This window comes from Sinocyclocheilus grahami, unplaced genomic scaffold, assembly GCF_001515645.1.
Source record: "Sinocyclocheilus grahami isolate Dianchi unplaced genomic scaffold, SAMN03320097.WGS_v1.1 scaffold885.1, whole genome shotgun sequence".
Classification (NCBI taxonomy): Eukaryota; Metazoa; Chordata; class Actinopteri; order Cypriniformes; family Cyprinidae; genus Sinocyclocheilus; species Sinocyclocheilus grahami.
In genome coordinates, this window is record NW_015506064.1 from 144247 (window position 1) to 162678 (window position 18432).

An 18432-nucleotide genomic window follows, 5' to 3' on the forward strand; every position below is an offset into this window, starting at 1 on the left:
TATATATATTACGGTAATAAATTATAATAAGCCATTTTCATTACATATTGAATAAAACATGTTTTGAGTATTTTAAATTTGCAGTTACCCTCTTTTGCTAATTATCATTATGAAGTCCTCATTAAATGTGTGCTGCAGCCGGTTTAATTAAGCAAAAGATGAGATTTGAGAGTTTCTTAATGATTTATTTGGAGATTATATCAGTTTGTTCCAAATGGACATACGGTATTTTTATTTGTGCAGGTTTTAAAAGGGTCTTAAAAAGCCTTAATTTGGATTTGACAAACCCTGCAGATACCCTTTAATCAAACTGAGCAGAGCTTCAGTTGGTGCTGTGTATCTATAGCCATCTAAATAGAAAAGGCATATATTGGTATTTTTGTCATTATTGTTAAAGTAGCTTCAGCTAAATAAATGTCAATTGAGCCATTTTCCTTCGATTTCCTCTTTTGCAGCTATTTTATGAGCTTTATTTAATTTCTGAAGCTTACATCTCACCTAATTGCACCCACACACCAAAGAGAGGCAAGCTCTGCAAACAGAACAATGTTTGGCACCACAGAGCCTCATTGTTTCAACCTACAGAACCACCTTCTAGTAGTAGTTTCAGTTTATTAAGCTGGGGAGGAGAAAGTATTTAAAACCTAAAAATTGATGTTGCTGCTTTAATGTCTCTGTGGTTTTCAGTAGTGTGCACAATGGTACCACTCTGTGGTTAAAGTTAGTATGGCATTAAATTGCGATTGTATTTCATACTGCAATTTCTGACATCCACAGACAGGGATGTTCAGTCAGAGCAGAGATTTTTACCCACGCTGCTTTGTGCCCACAGCTGGATTCATAAATGTACAGTGAGCATTTCTTTTGGGCACAGATTTGAAGGGATGCTTTTCTGCAGGGGATAAAGGGGTCGACAGCACTATAATTCTGTTGCCTCCACAGATTCTTTTGTGTTGTGAAAGATTTGAAAAAATTGCACCTTCCACTTTTTGGTTTTTAGGAAATGTTAGATTGCATTGCACTGAAAGATTGTGGGTTTTCGGTGCTGCATCTGATTGACTCTTCCAGATGTCATATTGCTTTTCACTTCTGCTTATTCAGTTGGGTTCCCTTACAGGGAAAGATTCAGCACAAGTCTTCAGATGCCACTCTGAATGGGTCTTTGAGTCAAAGCGGGTCCCCTTACAGATCCTTCAGCATCACTCAGATGGTGGAAGAGGGGAGTGTGTGTTTAAATTGAGAATCTCAATAATCTTGGGATGATTGTCTGTGGTTTTGTTTTGGTCTGTCATTATGTGAGTCTTGGGGGTTTATTTTTGCTGTGTGATTTATTTTTGTCAGCAGATTGAGAACCGATTCAGTCCTCAGTCAAAACAAACCGAGATTGAGAGGAGATCTGGTCAGAGAAGTGAGCAGACGGTGGACAGCAGGGCCCTGCAGGTTTGTGGCTACAGAACATATGTTTGCTTTAACAGCGTCACTCAACAAATCTAACAAAAGTTCTGGTTTTCTCATCAGGACTTCATGAGACTGGATAAAGACACCATGACTGGCAGATCTCTTTGTTTAACATCTCCATCATCCCATCAGAAACTAACAGTCACAGTAACTGCTTTTTCCCCCCTCAGCCTTCCTCTGCTCTCCTCAGGATCTGCCTCTTAATTTGTCCTCACTCTTTCGGTGGATGTTTAATTCAGCAGACATGCTGCATTGCCAGACATCTAATGGGCTTTTACACTCCCTCTGTCCTTTGGGAAATCTCTCCGTTCTCTTTTGTTTCTTCCTTTTCTCCCTTTATTGCGCTGACTTTCCAGATCTGAGAGCTCTAACCTCTGTGAAATGTACAAAGGAAAAAGCCAGGAAAATGAATATTTTTAACTGTAGAGAGATGGTATATTTTTATTCCTCTCTTCCTTATTTTAAAGGTAAAAAGGTAGTGTAAACTGTGATCAGCATTGACGTTTGGTAGGTCAGATGGAGAAAAGAGCCTATGAGTTCTATCAAAAACCTGGCTTTCTTGTTTCTGACTCATGTGTCGAAGATGTTAATGCTGTGCGCATGAATGCAGCTCACATGATGCTTAAGCCCTGTACGGCTGAGCTGCACCGTTACATATCTTTTGATATATTTCAATCCTGAAGCAGTAGGGAAAAAATACTTATCAAATGTACCAATCATTGTGATACTTGTTTATTATTATTTTGAGAATCTGAGGAAATATGCTTAATTGTCATGAAAATATAATTATAAAAAACATTATTATACACTATCATTCAAATGTTTAGGGTCAGTAAGACAGAAATTAACCTTTATTCAGCATGGATACATTGAATTGATCAAAAGTGACCGTAAAGACATTTACAAAAGATTTCTATTTATAATAAATGCTGTTCTTTTGAGCTTTCTACTAATCAAACACACCCTTAAAAAAAAGTATCACAGTTTCAGTATTGATAATGTTTCCTGAGCAGCAAATCAGCATATTAGAATGATTTCTGAAGGATCATGTGACACTGAAGACTGGAGTAATGATGCTGAAAATTCAGCTTTGTCATCGCAGGAATAAATTACATTTTACAAGATTTGAAAACGGTTATTTTAAATTGTAATATTTAAAATTTCTAACATATTTTGGTTATATACAGAATTTTTATATATATATATATATATATATATATATAGCCTTTAAATTCACTCTTGCCTCTTGCACTGTGATTTGTGTTTTCCACATGACTTACAAATCTGTCATGCTTTTCATGAGTCTGGGCTGGTATTCCTCTATTCCTTTTCACTCCATCCTCCCTCATATTTTGTTTGCCGGTTTCATTCTAAATTCTCTTCCTCTTTCATTTGTAGACTCCACATTTACGAGTTTGTTTTTTTATTCAGGTGGGGGTTTTTTTTAGTTTTATTTGTTTTGTTTTTTTCTGGCCAATAGGAACCTGTGACGGATGTTCTTTCAGAGATGTTTCCTGACACTGCCAGAACCCCCACTGGAATCTAGTGAGTACCATCTGTGATACTTTGCTCATAACTGAGTACTACCATTGTTTGCAAACTATTGATTTGCATGCCTATATTGCAATTCACCATTGTAAATATGTTCTAAGGTCTTTTTGTTCCGCCTGCAGTGCTACAAAGAGACGGCCAATAAAGGGAGCTGCAGGCCGCCCTGTGCAGTTTAAATACCCTGAAATGACGCTACTCAGTCCCACTACACTGGAGAGGCAGGAGATTCAGCAGCGTCTGGTGCCTCTGTGGGTTCAGATCATGGTCTTCCTCCTGGTGGTCTGCCTGCTGTACCTCATCTACTCATCCATGGAGGAGCCGCTCTCCAATCCTTTCACTGCTCTGCTCGAAGGCCTGCATGAAGCTGCTCTCATATCCACCTCACAGGACTAATCTGCCACGGACACAACAGCTTAGGTGTGCAACACTGATGCCAAAGAAGGTTCATTCAAATTGACCTCTGGCTCTAGTCAGCCAAGTGTCCTTAAGAAGATTATCTTTTTAAACTGGTGTCAGAGACTTTGTGTGATCGGACTGAATGAAACTCAAAGAGAGCTACATCAGAACACCTGCATTCTCTGCTACAATGCCTGCCTTCAAAAACCATATAGGATGATAAACTTGAATTGATGAGACATGTAGTTGGCTAATCCTGTGCATGGTGTGTTTTTCTCAGATTAATCTTTTACCATAGATGTTTATTTGAGTTTAACTCACACAGAAACAATCACATTCTTCTCTTACAGTCTTACACAGCTGGACTAATGAGTCATATATGATATCTTGCCATTTTTAATGTGTACTTTTTGTTTGTTCGTTTTATTTGTGAGTAAATAAATGTTATCCTAAGATTCTTTTCTGTGTACTAATAAAGATACACATGCAAATTAATTTATATTAACACCTGGAGAGTCTCTAGATGCCAAATTTGTGTAAATAGGACCAATGGCCCTGAAAAATACACAGCCAAAATGGGAAAATTATTAAATTAGCTTATTAATAGCAGTACTGTGTGACCCTCTAAAATGTGATGTAAGGGACCAATAGATTAATAAAGGCAGTTATTTGGAGTACTGCAGCTCAATATTCTGTAGATTATTTCAAATTGATTATTTATTCAATATCTAATGATCTATAATATTGTTCAATATCTTTATTGCTCAGACTGATTACTCTATTCCTGGTTACTCAGCAGATGGTTAAAAAAAATCTCAATTGCTTTATATGTGATTAGCTCTATACCACACAAGACCTGGCCCCTTGTGTTGCATCACCAGTTAGGCAATAAAAAATGTGAACCCTGATCATGCAGATGACTCCTGATGACTCATTACTTCTGAAAGCTGAAGATCAAAATCACAAAGAAGACCATTTTGAACCATTTTGCTTCATAAATTTGATGGGGAAATGTAACAACTAAGTATTTGATGTGTTTTACTTGGACAAAAAACAAACAAACTTGCAGACATGCAGAATATTCTGAATAGGAATGTGGTTATTTTCAGATTATGCAAAATTAAAGGGGTCATATGATGCTGCTAAAAAGAACATTATTTAGTGTAATGCAATGTTACACATTATTTTCCACATACTGTACATTATTGTTTCTCCTCTATGCCCTGCCTTTCTGAAACGCGTAGATTTTTACAAAGCTCATCGATCTGAAAAGCGAGGTGTGCTCTGATTGGCCAGCTATCCAGTGCGTTGTGATTGGCCGAATACTTCAAGCGTGTGACGGAAATGTTACACCCCTCACCATACTGTGATGCCCTGTCCGGCCGGAGCGATGAGACAAAAACATTAAAACCTATTATAAACCAGACATTTGTTGCATCCAGTGGTTACATAATTACGGATTATAATGACTTATACTTTCTTTTTACGCGTTGCATCGCGCCGCGTAAACATAAAACCATGTCTGCATTTGTGATCGGAGAAATGACAAACAACTACTGCTACTCTACACTTCTCAAAACTCGCGTTTGAATCGTCAGTGGCAAATTCTTTATATATAAAAAAATTTACTTATAGTCTGTGAGTCAGAACAGCCGGCAACAGTCCTCCATAAAATGTGCTGCACACATCTGAATATTTGGGTTGAACTGTTCTGGAACGGTGTTGTAAATACAACTTAACCACTAATTTCTAGTTGTGTCCTCTTTTGGAAGACCAAACAAAGTAGTTTCGCTTTCACAAGGAAACACACAGCGTCTTCACGACATGGCGGCAGCAACAACAATACTACAGCGAGAATAAAAGTTACGCCTTCTTTCTTTGCGTGAACATTTGGGCGGCGTTATGCAAATATTCCCACATCGTGACGTAGATATGTGGGGGCGTGTTAGAACGAGCCGTTTTAGGTAGGTGTGGCTGACTCTTAACTTTTATAAAGAATATCTCTTTGGATTTGAGACTTTAGTCTTTGCAACTTTACAGATCTTCTTTATGCACCAAGAGCTTGTAACACTCCAAAGAGAAAGGACTAATTGAAATCGCATCATATGACCCCTTTAAAATATTAAATTAAATGCCCTGATTGGTCAATATTCAGATTATAAGAAATCAGAGTAAAACAGCTTGCATGCCTCTGTTAACCCTGTAAAGCCTGACAGCCTGGTTTTTATTGTGAGGTGAGAAACATATAATGCAATGCAATACAATGGTGACTGAGAGATCAAATAGCTCATCATAGCTCATTTCAAAAAAAAAAAAATAAAAAAGATAATCAAGTAAAACTAAGTTGTGTCAGTACACTAAGTGTTCATCTTGAAATATTACTAACAAAAGTTATATTTGCGTTTACTTTATAAAAATCAGTCGATTTTACAGCTAAAATACATGTGTACCATGAACTGAAGGTGGATATTTTTACAATTACACTACAAGGGCTTTTGTTTGCTTAAAAAGGATTAACTATAGTATATAGTAGATTGTGAACAACAGGTTTTCCAGCAGTTTTGATCATGTTGATAATTTAGAGCCCTTATAAATTTGCGTATGAAAAATGATACAGTAGGATTTATAAAGTTAAGTACTGTTTTTGCAAATCATTGTGCTTTTGTCTGTGAAGAAGATAAATGAGAATTCAGGGCTTAAAAACCTCACGAAAATCTCATTTCAGAATAAAGGCTTAATTAGAATACGGACCTTAATCAGAAAATTATGTGCGTATAAACATGGTCAGATTTTCTCCCACAGTAGCAGTTCAGATTCCCACAGTGTCATTTTCAGAGTCAGAGCAGAACATAAGCGCCCTGCAAGAGTTTGACCTGCTACTGAGGAGGGGAGAGAAACCGATGATTTATGGATTATTTTTGCATGCTTTACATGTGAAAGATGGTGTCATTAAAGATGGTTAATAATGAATTATTTCTTTCTCAGTCTTCCCTAAGATCTTTTCATCCAGCTTGGTCCAACATGAAATGGTGGGAAACTACAGCCACCTGTTGACGGTATCAGGAAGCGAGCCTGATCTGGAGCCCTACATGCTGCTGGCACACATTGATGTTGTGCCGGCCGATGAGGCGGATGGATGGGATGCTCCTCCTTTCTCTGCTCAAGAGCTCAATGGCTTCATTTATGGATGAGGAACCATTGACAATAAACAGTCTGTGATGGTACAGTGAACCAGCACTGAATCACTTTTCACTGAAACAATGGCACATCTGTTCAGTCCAACCTGATGCTAACTGTAATGATGTATGTTTTGCAGGGGATCCTTCAAGCGTTGGAATACCTGCTGGAATGAGGTTACACTCCTCGGAGAAGCTTCTACATTGGCTTGGGTCACGATGAGGAGGTCAGTCTAAATGCCAATCATAGTTTATCTGGTAATATCCCAGCAGAAATGCAGCTGTTTATTTGGTTTTCTCAGATCAGTGGCCCACAAGGTGCTGTGAATATTGTGAAGCTCCTGAAGAGTCGTGGGGTGAAGCTTCTGTATGTTTTAGATGAAGGCCTCACGATTGTGGATGGTGTGGTAGATGGCCTGATTGGACCTGCTGCCCTGTGAGACTATTGTTTTACTGCATTTTTATGATAATTTAGATATTGAACTAGTGTGTAATTTATGTCTTGTGTGTTTTTGTAGAATTGGTGTAAGTGAGAAAGGTAAGGCCACAGTAAAGCTGAGTGTCAGTACTCCTCCGGGACATTCATCCATGCCACCTAGTGAGAGTAGCATTGGCATATTGGCTTCAGCAGTTACAAGGCAATAAATACAATTAATATTTACTGTAATATGAAAACTGTGAACATGGTGATCTTAATTAAAAATAAATGTTTTGCATCTCTAATGGGTCTGTTCATGGTCAACATGATCTTACTTTTTTTTTTTGAAAGAGCAAGACAGAATGGAATAAACCCAATGCAAAAGCCATTACCAATGTCTATCTGGCTGGCACATTTACATAAAAAACAACTATTATACTGTATTATAGTAAAATACCATGAACCTTCTTTGCATTTATTTTGCCATTCTACTCATTTAGTTACATTGTGGTGTAAAGTACTGATTTTCATGACAATATGAATTTTTTGTAATTAAAATTAATATTCTTATAATTATGACAGAATTTCGTATTCATAAATGTGCATTTACTATTACAAAATATGGTCTTATTAAATTAAGCCAGGCTCTCCACTCTCTAAATAAACAAGCTAATTTCACTTAAGAAAAATAAAAATTTTAAGAAATATTTATGAGCTTTATAAAGTATTTATTTTAATTATGCATTTTTCTTTTTCTTTGTTTCTGATTTTTAAGCAGTTTTATACAAATTTTTGTATAATGTTTAATTTTTTAAAAATGTATTATGTTGATGTTTACTGATAAAAAAAGAAAAAATATTTTGAACAAACAAACAAATATGTACATACATAAAGTAATTAAGTAATTCTTTGTAATTGGTTAAAACATTTCCCAGGTTGGAGAAGAACCGGTTGCCCAATTTTTTTGGTCATGGTCCAGAGCGTGCCACGTTTGAGCATCTGGCACATAAGGTAATAAAACAAACATGATTTAAAATGCTTATGACACTCCTACAAATACTGAATTGCTTCATACTTTCTCTTTTGCCTTCTAGTTTGGCTGGCCATACAGAATGGTCATGTCTAATCTGTGGCTCTTCTCTTCGCTGCTCAGCAGGTAGGCCATGTTTTTTGCTCACTATAGTAACTAATGAGTACATGCTCTGATCTGTGGTACTTTCAAATCACATGTGCAGTGTTTTGGAAGGACAGCCTGACACAAATGCATTTGTGAGGACAATGTTTAACTCTGGTGTTAAGGTGGGCTGCCATTCACATCATTTAATTTCTGTTTATACATATATTCACATATATTCACAAAAAAATACTCTTAGCATTAATGGAGATCCAACTGTCTCTCTCTCTCTCTCTCTCTGACAGATTAATGTAATGCCAGCTGTAGCGAATTTAGCTCACAACAGGAAATATGAATAATTAACCATAACTAATTATGATTAATTATTAATATTTTAGATCCACTGTAGATATTTAGCTGACCACTCAGGGTCAACCGTCTTGTCAATTCTAAGAACGTTAATTTCCTGGTTAAAGGAAATAACTTTCTTACTGTACAATTCTATAAGTTTGTAACGTAAATCTGCATGATTATTAAAAAATACTCTTAGCATTAATGGAGATCCAACTGTCTCTCTCTCTCTCTCTCTCTCTCTCTCTCTGACAGATTAATGTAATGCCAGCATATGCTGAGGCCTTTGTCGATTTCCGCATTCACTCTTCCCAGACACTGCATGAGGTGAGAGGTCAGCATTAGCACATTTACTGAAGGAAATACCAGTGCTTGAAAGTGACATCAGCTCATATGATGAGGATCCATTCGGGTACCAGATCATAAAGAAAACAGTGCATGACATTTTTCCTCAGGTCACTGTATCTCCTGGTAAGGCTTTCAGCATTGTGTCATTAAGTACTGCGTGTTTGCTCTCTTTAGTAAGAGCTCAAGGGGTTTAAGTGGCCCTTACATACATCATTGACTCACGAAGAGCTACTCTCGCTCTTAGTCTTGTCAACAAACCAGCTCTACGATTTCCTCTCACAGGTATCTGCGTGGGCAACACTGACCGGAGACAGTTCTCCGGTCAGTGTTGATGACTCACTACACAGAACTGTCTCCGGACATTTATCGTTTTGTCCCATCATGGTACAAACCTGGTGATTCTGCAAGGTAGAACACACGGAAATGCTGAAGCGACATACTGTCTCATGTACAGTAAATAAAACTAATTATTAAACAGCTTATACTTCCCTTTAGATTCCATGGTGTGAATGAGAGAATCTCCATCCAGAACTACGAAGAGATTGTGCTGTTCTACTTTCAACTCATGCAGAACAGTGACATCAGAAACTTTCCGGCACCTCGCATCTAAAATAAGCAGATGCCATGCTGTGGAATTCTGTGGAAGCTTTGTTCTAGTTATTCAAAGTTTGGGGGCAGTAAGATTTTTTTTTTTTTAAGAATTTAACACTTTTATTCAGCAGGATGCTTTAAATTGATCAGAAGTGACAGTAAACATTTATAATGGTACACAAGATTTCTATTTCAAATGTTCTTTTGAACTTATCATCAAATAATCTTGAAAAATAAAGCATTTTCCACAAAAATATTAAGCAGCACATCTGATTTCAACATTATTATAAAGAAATCTTTCTTGAGCAGCAAAACCGCAGATTTCAGAAGGATCATGTGACACTGAAGACTGGAGTAACACAGCCATCATTTTACATTTTAAAATATATTAAAATAGAAGTTATTTTAAATTATACTAATATTTGACTATATTACTGTTTGCATGTATTTTTGATCAAATAAATGCAGCCTTGGTGAGCACAACAGACGTTTTTCAAAAATAATAAAATATAAAAAAATATTATCAACCTCAAACTTTTAAAAATTACTGTAAATATATTTTCTTAATTTGCCTGTTAAAATGGTGTAAAATTATATAATGGATAGTAAAAAAAAAAAATAATAATTCTCTTGATATAAATTATTTTCTAGAGAATCTTTAGGTAGTTTTTCCCTGGTTAAGTAAACATTTTACTACATTAAAATACAAATCATAAGGTTCATGCCATACCAATGTAAGCGTGAATAACATTTCTTGCATTTCATGATATTTGTCTTCAGGCAAAACCACAGGGATTGAAATTATTTTTAAAGCTGTTTTAGGTTTAAAAGTTCAAAAGGGCTTCTTCTGTCCGTGCAAAATACTCCCAATATTTCAGTTACTGAAAAAATAACTGTTCTTGAAAAAAATATCTGAAATGCTGTTCACTAGCTATTGTGTTAGTGCTGAGTGACTCAAGGTTAATTCTGAGGCCAGTCACAGCACACGCAGAGCTTCTTTGTGAATGAAGGACATCAAGTCAGCTGGTTTGCACGTTGTTTGTCTACACAGACCACTGCTCCTATTCACTGAATAGAAGATCTTAGGTAGCAGGTTATTGCATTTTTTATGTAATGTTTCTTGTGTATGTCAGAGTTTATATTTTTGACTTTGCTCTGTCAAGCTGTCAATGATTAATAATTCAAACATTACATAAAAAGGAGCAGTATCCAAATGTTTGTGGATCTGGCTGAGAGGATAGTTGCCCTACAGAACTAAGTTACAGAGAGCAGATAAAGACTTCTTTAAAATGACAAAGCCTTTATGTACTTTATAACCTCTGTTATGTATTTTACCTTTGTCTCATCGCTGTCCTTGGTGTCAAACTCTAGTCAATAATTTCCTTGCTTGCATCGAAAGTAACCTTTAAAGGAAGCGCAGACCTGGAAATTTTTTTATATATATATATGTATATTATAAATAATTCAGAAACAAGGTTCACTACAACATTACTGCATATTAAACAGCGCTGGTTTAAAGTAGTAGTCTATGCAGTGCTATATTATACTATAATTAAATTACATGGTTGAATAATGAGCTGAGCCTCATGTTAAGGCTATTAAATGTCTCACATTAAGTCCAGCCTTTCAGAAGGAACTCAATTTTCATGCACAAACAGTCATTTATTTACTTCCCTGTTGCTTTTCACCAGTCTGCTATTGTCTGCAATGAATCTTGTATTACCTGTCATCTATAAATATGCCCTACAGGTGATTCTTATTGTGCAAATCACATTTGCCACATAACTGAATGTTTTTCTAAATTGTAATGTAGAAAAATTATGTTAATATTGTTATTATTGATTAAAGCTATTTAAAATATTTTTGTTGACTGAAATACAACATAAATAAAATATGATTTATATTTTTGATTTATTTATAAATAAATATATTTATTTTAAAATTACAACAACAAATAAAACTGAGACTGTGGCAATGTCTCCAAGACACTTGAAGAAACCTTCACTGCAAAAACAGATGTGTCAAAAACAACATGGTTGTGTTGACAGCATTCTGACACATGCTGTGTAGGATTTTAACACACAATGTGTAATTTAAAAAAAAAAGTCTTTGGACATATTGACACAATAAATGTGTTATCTCCTAGGCCGGCAGTTTGTGTTTATGGAAATAAATACAATACATATATTTCATATGGTAGCACATAAAAAGCTCTAAAATTACTAAAAACCATTCATAAAATAAATATACATGGTTGTGTTGACAGCATTCTGACACATGCTGTGTAGGATTTTAACACACAATGTGTAATTTTAAAAAAAAAGTCTTTGGACATATTGACACAATAAATGTGTTATCTCCTAGGCCGGCAGTTTGTGTTTATGGAAATAAATACAATACATATATTTCATATGGTAGCACATAAAAAGCTCTAAAATTACTAAAAACCATTCATAAAATAAATATACAATATATACATCTCAATATATTAAACTTAAAATATTAACGGCTATTTTTTTGTCGGCCAATCACGTCGTGCCTCTCGCCTTTTTAAACTGCGGCGGATCCCGCTCTTTTCACTCTGGCTGGTCTGGTTTGAGGGGGATCACTATGCTGTCGGACTCACATCTATCCGTAAGTTACAGCAGATACTCTTTAAAATGCATAGTGCTGCAAAAATCGATCATTGAAATAGTTAGCTACCAAATACATTATTAATTAGTTGGAAAGTGGCGACGTGCACTCGTGAAAAGTGTTAGCGAGGCTGAGCGCACAACTGGAAAGAAGAAGAGACGCTGAAGCAGGAAAACATGACCACACACGTTGTCTAGCACACCAGATCATTTTATAAACACCTAAAAGAGGATTATAAGTGAACAATTTAACGTGGAGCGTTTGAATGCAGCATGTTCCAGTGCCAAATGAAGAAGGGTACAGTTATCAGTGAATTATTGGGTTAATTTACAAGGCCATAGTCAAGAGCACCCAACACTAGATACTTTAAAGCCCTGTTGGGAAAAAGAGAGGAGGAAAATTAAAAGTTTTGGTTGGGCAGTGATACAGAAAGCAACAGAACTTGAAGTTAATCAGTTAAATGTTAGTCCAACTGTACCGCTACCTGTAATAAAACCTTGGTTACTTTCAGATGCTACAGTAGATTTTACATTGTTAGAACAGAAAAATAAGGGTAAGGAATGTAATTTATATAATGTTTAAATTTATGAAATTGAGATTTAGAACATTTTGTTGTGCCTCTGTGCATGCATTGGTCTCTACCCTGAACATTTTTGACAAATTAAATTGCTAACACTTTTACATCTGTCTGTTTTATTTCAATTTTGTAGAATTACAAATTGATGGTAATGCTTATTATTTTTGTCATATTAACACATTAATTGGCAGTTTTTGATAATTTTCAGTTACACACAAATGTGTTTAAATGACACGTGTGTTAAATTACATTACACAGTAGATGTGTGATCCATCTTAACACACAAATTGTGTTAAATTTGACACATGTGTTGTCCCTGAGCACACCACATGTTAAAATTCTACACAACATGTGTCATTTTTAACACATCTCTTTTTGCAGTAAGTGTAAATAATAGAATAGAAGTTAATTGATCAATAAAATCTATTTATGCCATTATTTTTGAAAGCATCCTCACTTTACAGCATTTTTACACAAGTGCCTAAAACTTTTCACAGTACTGTGGCTTTGTAGGTAGTTTCTAGAAAAGCATCTTGGAGACGTTACCACAGTTCTTCTGGATCTAGTCTGTCAGTTGTTTTTTCTTCTCTCTGGATTATTACAATTAATGGCAAAAGTCAGTAAATGTAGACTGATATTTCCTACTGACACACCACAGCAAAAGATAAAAATAACTGGGTTAAAAACTTTTTTGTTTGTACAATCTCCGGCTCTTTGTCATGTGATGCTAATCCACAGCAGCAGATGGCGCTCGAGCTGCGGCATCGGTGAGCTATTGAATAAACATGAACTCTACACATGAGACGACTTGTCTTTCTCACTTCCTGAAACATGACAGGAATACGTTTCTCAAAGTGCTGCTGTTTAGTGTCATATTTTGATTACAGTTTTGTTCCTTGTTGCCACAGTTAGGACGATTACATTTGATGTGGACGCTGGGAAAATACAACAGCCATTTCTCTTAATTTAAGTCCACAACAGAGAAAGAATCTGCTGGCAAATTTCAAAGGTAACAAACAACGAAGCAATACTCCGAAGCAGTACCTCTCTGTCCCGACTGCATCACGTGGCGTGAATAGCTGGATCAGGAAGACAGTCAGTTTTCTTGCTAGATTTAGCAACTTTTCAGACTACCCTAGCAACTTTTTCTTCCAAAAGCACCTAGCAACAAATTTAGCTTTTTTTATTTATTTATTTAGCAACATTTAGCAACTTTTGATAAGTGACTCAAACGATAAAAAAGGCACACATTTTCCATCTAAATTACACAAAAAAAGGAAACCAAAGGTGCCTAGCAGTACACAATTCACATGAATTAAGTTGGCTGCTATTAGCAATTGTTTAATTTAATAATAATAATAATTGAATAATTGTTCATTTATGATACACCTTGTTAGTCGCTTGTACTTGAGTTTGCTGATCAGTTAGTACACGGTAAGAAAAATATCTAGAAAAATTTAGTAATTTTCCAGGACATTTTCCATTATCCATAATAACCCTGTAAACCGAAAACACAAAACACAATGCGTAATTTAAAATGTAGGTAAAAAAAAAAACGTGTGAATAATAATTACGGAAAATTCCTTCATATTAATAGATTTTGCCCTATTTTTACAGACTTTTCTTAGAGTGTAGCATACGTACTACTAATACACTGCTTAAATCTATAATTGTTCAGAATGAGTAGTTTTACTAGCTAATAAAAATAAACTTAAATTGTAATTGTTAAAAAAATGTGAAAGTGTTAAATAATTCAGTGTTGTATTTCAAATTAGTTATTTATATTTTATTATATTATGCATTTATATTATTTTATAAACGCATCTAAATTAACATTAACATTTTTTTTCTGATATTTGATGCAGTGACACAATTTTGCATCGTGATTACGCAATGACGACACCGCGCCTTTTAGCAACAAATCAATCTTCCTTTAGAAACTTCCCCTGAAAATTAGTTGGCAACACTGGACAGAGTTAAATACACAGTTAAGGTTGATAAGGGATGTGCTGTCAACATGCGAAGATTGCTGCTGTAGATATTACAAATGATGTAATGTCTTGTTTTCGTCTCTTTCATAGCGGCCATTCAGATTCCCACTGTGCCATTTCCCGAGACTAATGTGAACAGCATGCTTCCTAATGGGTCCAAATTATTCCCAAAACAGCTGCATGACATCAGTATTATACTAAGCTACATTTATTTAAGCCATATTGTACTTGGTAATATATTTTCCCAGATTGGAGGAAAATCCGATGCCCAGGCTGTTTGGTTATGGTCCTGAGCGTGGGCACATTTGAACACCTGGCCCATAAGGTAAAAAGCTGAGGATTTTACAGACCACATTTTGGGAAATACTGACCTGTATTCTGTATATGTGAAAACTATTTATCTTCTCCATTTTCTTTTGTAGTTTGGTTTGCCTCTCAGATTCATCATGTCTAATCTGTGGCTCTTCTCTCCGCTACTCAGCAGGTAGTTCATATTGGTTACCTTAATGCTCACTACACTAACTAATGTCATATCAAATTATATTTTATACAGGATTTTTTGGACCTCCAAAGACAATTGAATACATTTATGGGATTTTTTTCCTCCAGACATGACTGTCATCACATCCCATTCTGTACTTTTATGAGAAGCTTGTTTTTTTTTTAATGAGAATCTTATTACACAGGTCAGGCTTTTATTAAAAACTTTATTCATCAAAGAATCCTGAAAAACTGTATCATGGTTTCCACAAAAATATTAAGCAGCAAGTTTTTAACATTGATAATAATAAGGTATCTTTCTTAAGCACCAAATCAGATTTTTCTGAAGGATAATTTCTGAAAAATCATGTGACACTGAAGACTGGAGTAATGATGCTGAAAATTCAGCTTTGCCATCACAGAAATCAATTTCATTTTAAAATATATCATAGAAAACAATTATCTGAAATTGTAATAACATTTAACAACATTTCTGTTTTTACTGTATATTTGATCAAAGTAATGCTTGTTGAACATAAGAGACTGACCGACTTATATATATATATATATATATATATATATTCACACAGTGGAGATCAAAATTAGAGAACCTGCAACTTCCTAAATTTTGAGGTCACTGCTTAGTCATATTTGAAGTTATCCTAACAGGAGTAAAAGTGCAGTTTTTTAAAGCATATTTCATGAGTTAAATATATTCTGAAGCACAGTATAAAAACTTAAATGAGATATTTGAAAAAGAACAAAATTAGAGAACACTTTCAGATACCTCCCAGTTAGTGGTGTTAATCCGGCACCTGGTGCTAATGTCTTTAATTATGTCAAACCCTATTTAACTGGCAGTTATTTAACTGGAAATTTAACTTTCCAGTTCTCACTGACTTTGTAAGATGGTGAGCCGTTCTAAAGTGACTGAAACCCTCCGACAGCAGGTTGTCCAGATGAAGGCCAATAGCAGCCATTGCAAGAGAAGCTGGTCATTTTAAATCTGTGATTTCTATAATATTGCATCTTTACAATGTCACTAACTCATTCAAGTCCCCCAAAAAGGCTGGTCGTCCACAAAAGACAAATGCACGAGAGGACAGGATAGTGCAGAGAATCTCAATGGGCAATCGGTTCAACACTGCAGCTGGAATTGCTTGCCAGTTCAGTGCTGAACAGGGTAAGGATCTGTCTCTGCATGTTTAAGAGCAGTCGGACTGAAAGTGTACTCTGCAGTGACGAAGCCTCTCATCAGCTGAAAGAATCAAAAGTCTAAGCTCACCTTTGCTGAGGAGCATGTTGCATGGACAGAGGAGAACTAGTCCAAAGTTTACTTTAAGATGGAGGAGGAAGTGTCCTGGTTTGGGGGATGTTTTCTCCAGCTGGAGTTGGGCCTCTTATACAGCTACATGGCAGGGTGAATGCAAATGTTTATCAGAACCTCCTGCAGAGTCCTGATCTAAACCCAACTGAAAATCTCTGGAAAATCCTTGGTGACAAAGTTATGGCTAAGAAACCCACTACAGTCACCAAACTGTGGAAGAGCAGTGTGAGAAACTAGTGAAGTCCTGCGGCCACAGATGTGCTGAAGTCATTCAAAGCAAGGGCCTCTACACTTCCTACTCTATTTTTGACTGCTTTAACCTTCAGAAATTTTAGTTGTAATCTTTCTTTGTGCTACAATCATTGCTGTTCTCTAATTCTGATCACTGTGTTTGTTGTCCAGATGAAGGCCAATAGCAGCCATTGCAAGAGAAGCTGGTCATTTTAAATCTGTGATTTCTATAATATTGCATCTTTACAATGTCACTAACTCATTCAAGTCCCCCAAAAAGGCTGGTCGTCCACAAAAGACAAATGCACGAGAGGACAGGATAGTGCAGAGAATCTCAATGGGCAATCGGTTCAACACTGCAGCTGGAATTGCTTGCCAGTTCAGTGCTGAACAGGGTAAGGATCTGTCTCTGCATGTTTAAGAGCAGTCGGACTGAAAGTGTACTCTGCAGTGACGAAGCCTCTCATCAGCTGAAAGAATCAAAAGTCTAAGCTCACCTTTGCTGAGGAGCATGTTGCGTGGACAGAGGAGAACTAGTCCAAAGTTTACTTTAAGATGGAGGAGGAAGTGTCCTGGTTTGGGGGATGTTTTCTCCAGCTGGAGTTGGGCCTCTTATACAGCTACATGGCAGGGTGAATGCAAATGTTTATCAGAACCTCCTGCAGAGTCCTGATCTAAACCCAACTGAAAATCTCTGGAAAATCCTTGGTGACAAAGTTATGGCTAAGAAACCCACTACAGTCACCAAACTGTGGAAGAGCAGTGTGAGAAACTAGTGAAGTCCTGCGGCCACAGATGTGCTGAAGTCATTCAAAGCAAGGGCCTCTACACTTCCTACTCTATTTTTGACTGCTTTAACCTTCAGAAATTTTAGTTGTAATCTTTCTTTGTGCTACAATCATTGCTGTTCTCTAATTCTGATCACTGTGTTTTCCACAAAATAAAGTTTTTTTTTGTTAAAGTGTCTTGGTTATTTTCTAAAACACTGTTCTACTAGCATGGTATAGCCAGAACTAAAATTCCTTCAAATTTTGAACGATGGAGATTACATTACTTATGAAAAAAATCAAGTGTTCATAAATTCTCTCATTTTGATCTCCACTGTATATATTCACCATATTATTAATTAATTGCAACATGTAAGCACATAAAACCCTTGTCGTAGTATTATCAGTGTACCTTTCATATGCAGGGTGTTGGAGTGAAAACCTGACACAAATGCTTTTTGTGAGGACCACGACGTCCGTCACTGTTTAACTCAGGTGTAAAGGTGGGCCTCTCTTTTTTGTTGTAGCTCACAAAGTAGCATGAATGGAGATCTGATTATTTCTCTTTCTCTGACAGATTAACATAATCCCGTCATGCTGAAGCTTTTGTCAATTTCCGTATCCACTCAGCCCAAACACTGCAGGAGGTGAGAGGTCATGACTCATTCAGTTCTGATTGCTCATCTATTAACTTTTGCCCTCCACACCTTCTTCACACCAACCAGTTTCTCATGAATCATTCTGATTAAAAAACTGATTAACTCTAGAAGGGTAGTTCACCCCAAAATTAAAATTGTGTCATCTGTAACTCACCCTCATGTCATCCCAAATCTGTATGACCTTCTTTCTTTGGTGGAACGCAAAAGAAAATAATTAGAACAATGTCTCCATGTGTGTCCAAACAATGAAAATCCAGTGTTGTTTGCACCTCATTGTTCTTCGAAATATCGTCTTCAGTGATCCGCAAGAAAGGAAAATGTATAATTCAGATAGACATAAGAGTGAGTAAATGATGACAGAAT

At 36.1% G+C, this 18432-nt stretch overlaps 1 protein-coding gene, 1 long non-coding RNA gene and 1 pseudogene across 5 annotated transcripts in view; all 3 read left to right on the forward strand.

Annotated features, from left to right (window-relative positions):
* The window catches only part of LOC107563651 (lamina-associated polypeptide 2, isoforms beta/delta/epsilon/gamma-like), a 9586-nt gene extending 5726 nt beyond the window's left edge, over positions 1 to 3860 (forward strand). For 2 of the 4 annotated variants that reach the window (XM_016248576.1, XM_016248574.1), the window contains exons 5-10: positions 778 to 846; positions 1118 to 1219; positions 1345 to 1440; positions 1519 to 1605; positions 2939 to 3003; positions 3132 to 3860. In XM_016248576.1, the coding sequence (XP_016104062.1) occupies positions 778 to 846; positions 1118 to 1219; positions 1345 to 1440; positions 1519 to 1605; positions 2939 to 3003; positions 3132 to 3402 (690 nt within the window). In that variant the 3' untranslated portion in view covers positions 3403 to 3860. The remainder of the gene's footprint in view (positions 1 to 777; positions 847 to 1117; positions 1220 to 1344; positions 1441 to 1518; positions 1606 to 2938; positions 3004 to 3131) is intronic. The other 2 variants (XM_016248575.1, XM_016248577.1) reach the window with 2 other exon arrangements.
* A 2325-nt stretch (positions 3861 to 6185) lies between these two features.
* Positions 6186 to 18432, forward strand: part of LOC107563670 (probable carboxypeptidase PM20D1.1) — a 15351-nt pseudogene continuing 3104 nt past the window's right edge.
* LOC107563679 (uncharacterized) lies at positions 13465 to 17884 on the forward strand. Its single transcript, XR_001606125.1, has 4 exons — positions 13465 to 13623; positions 14854 to 14930; positions 15028 to 15089; positions 17836 to 17884. It is a non-coding gene; the product is annotated as an uncharacterized lncRNA (long non-coding RNA).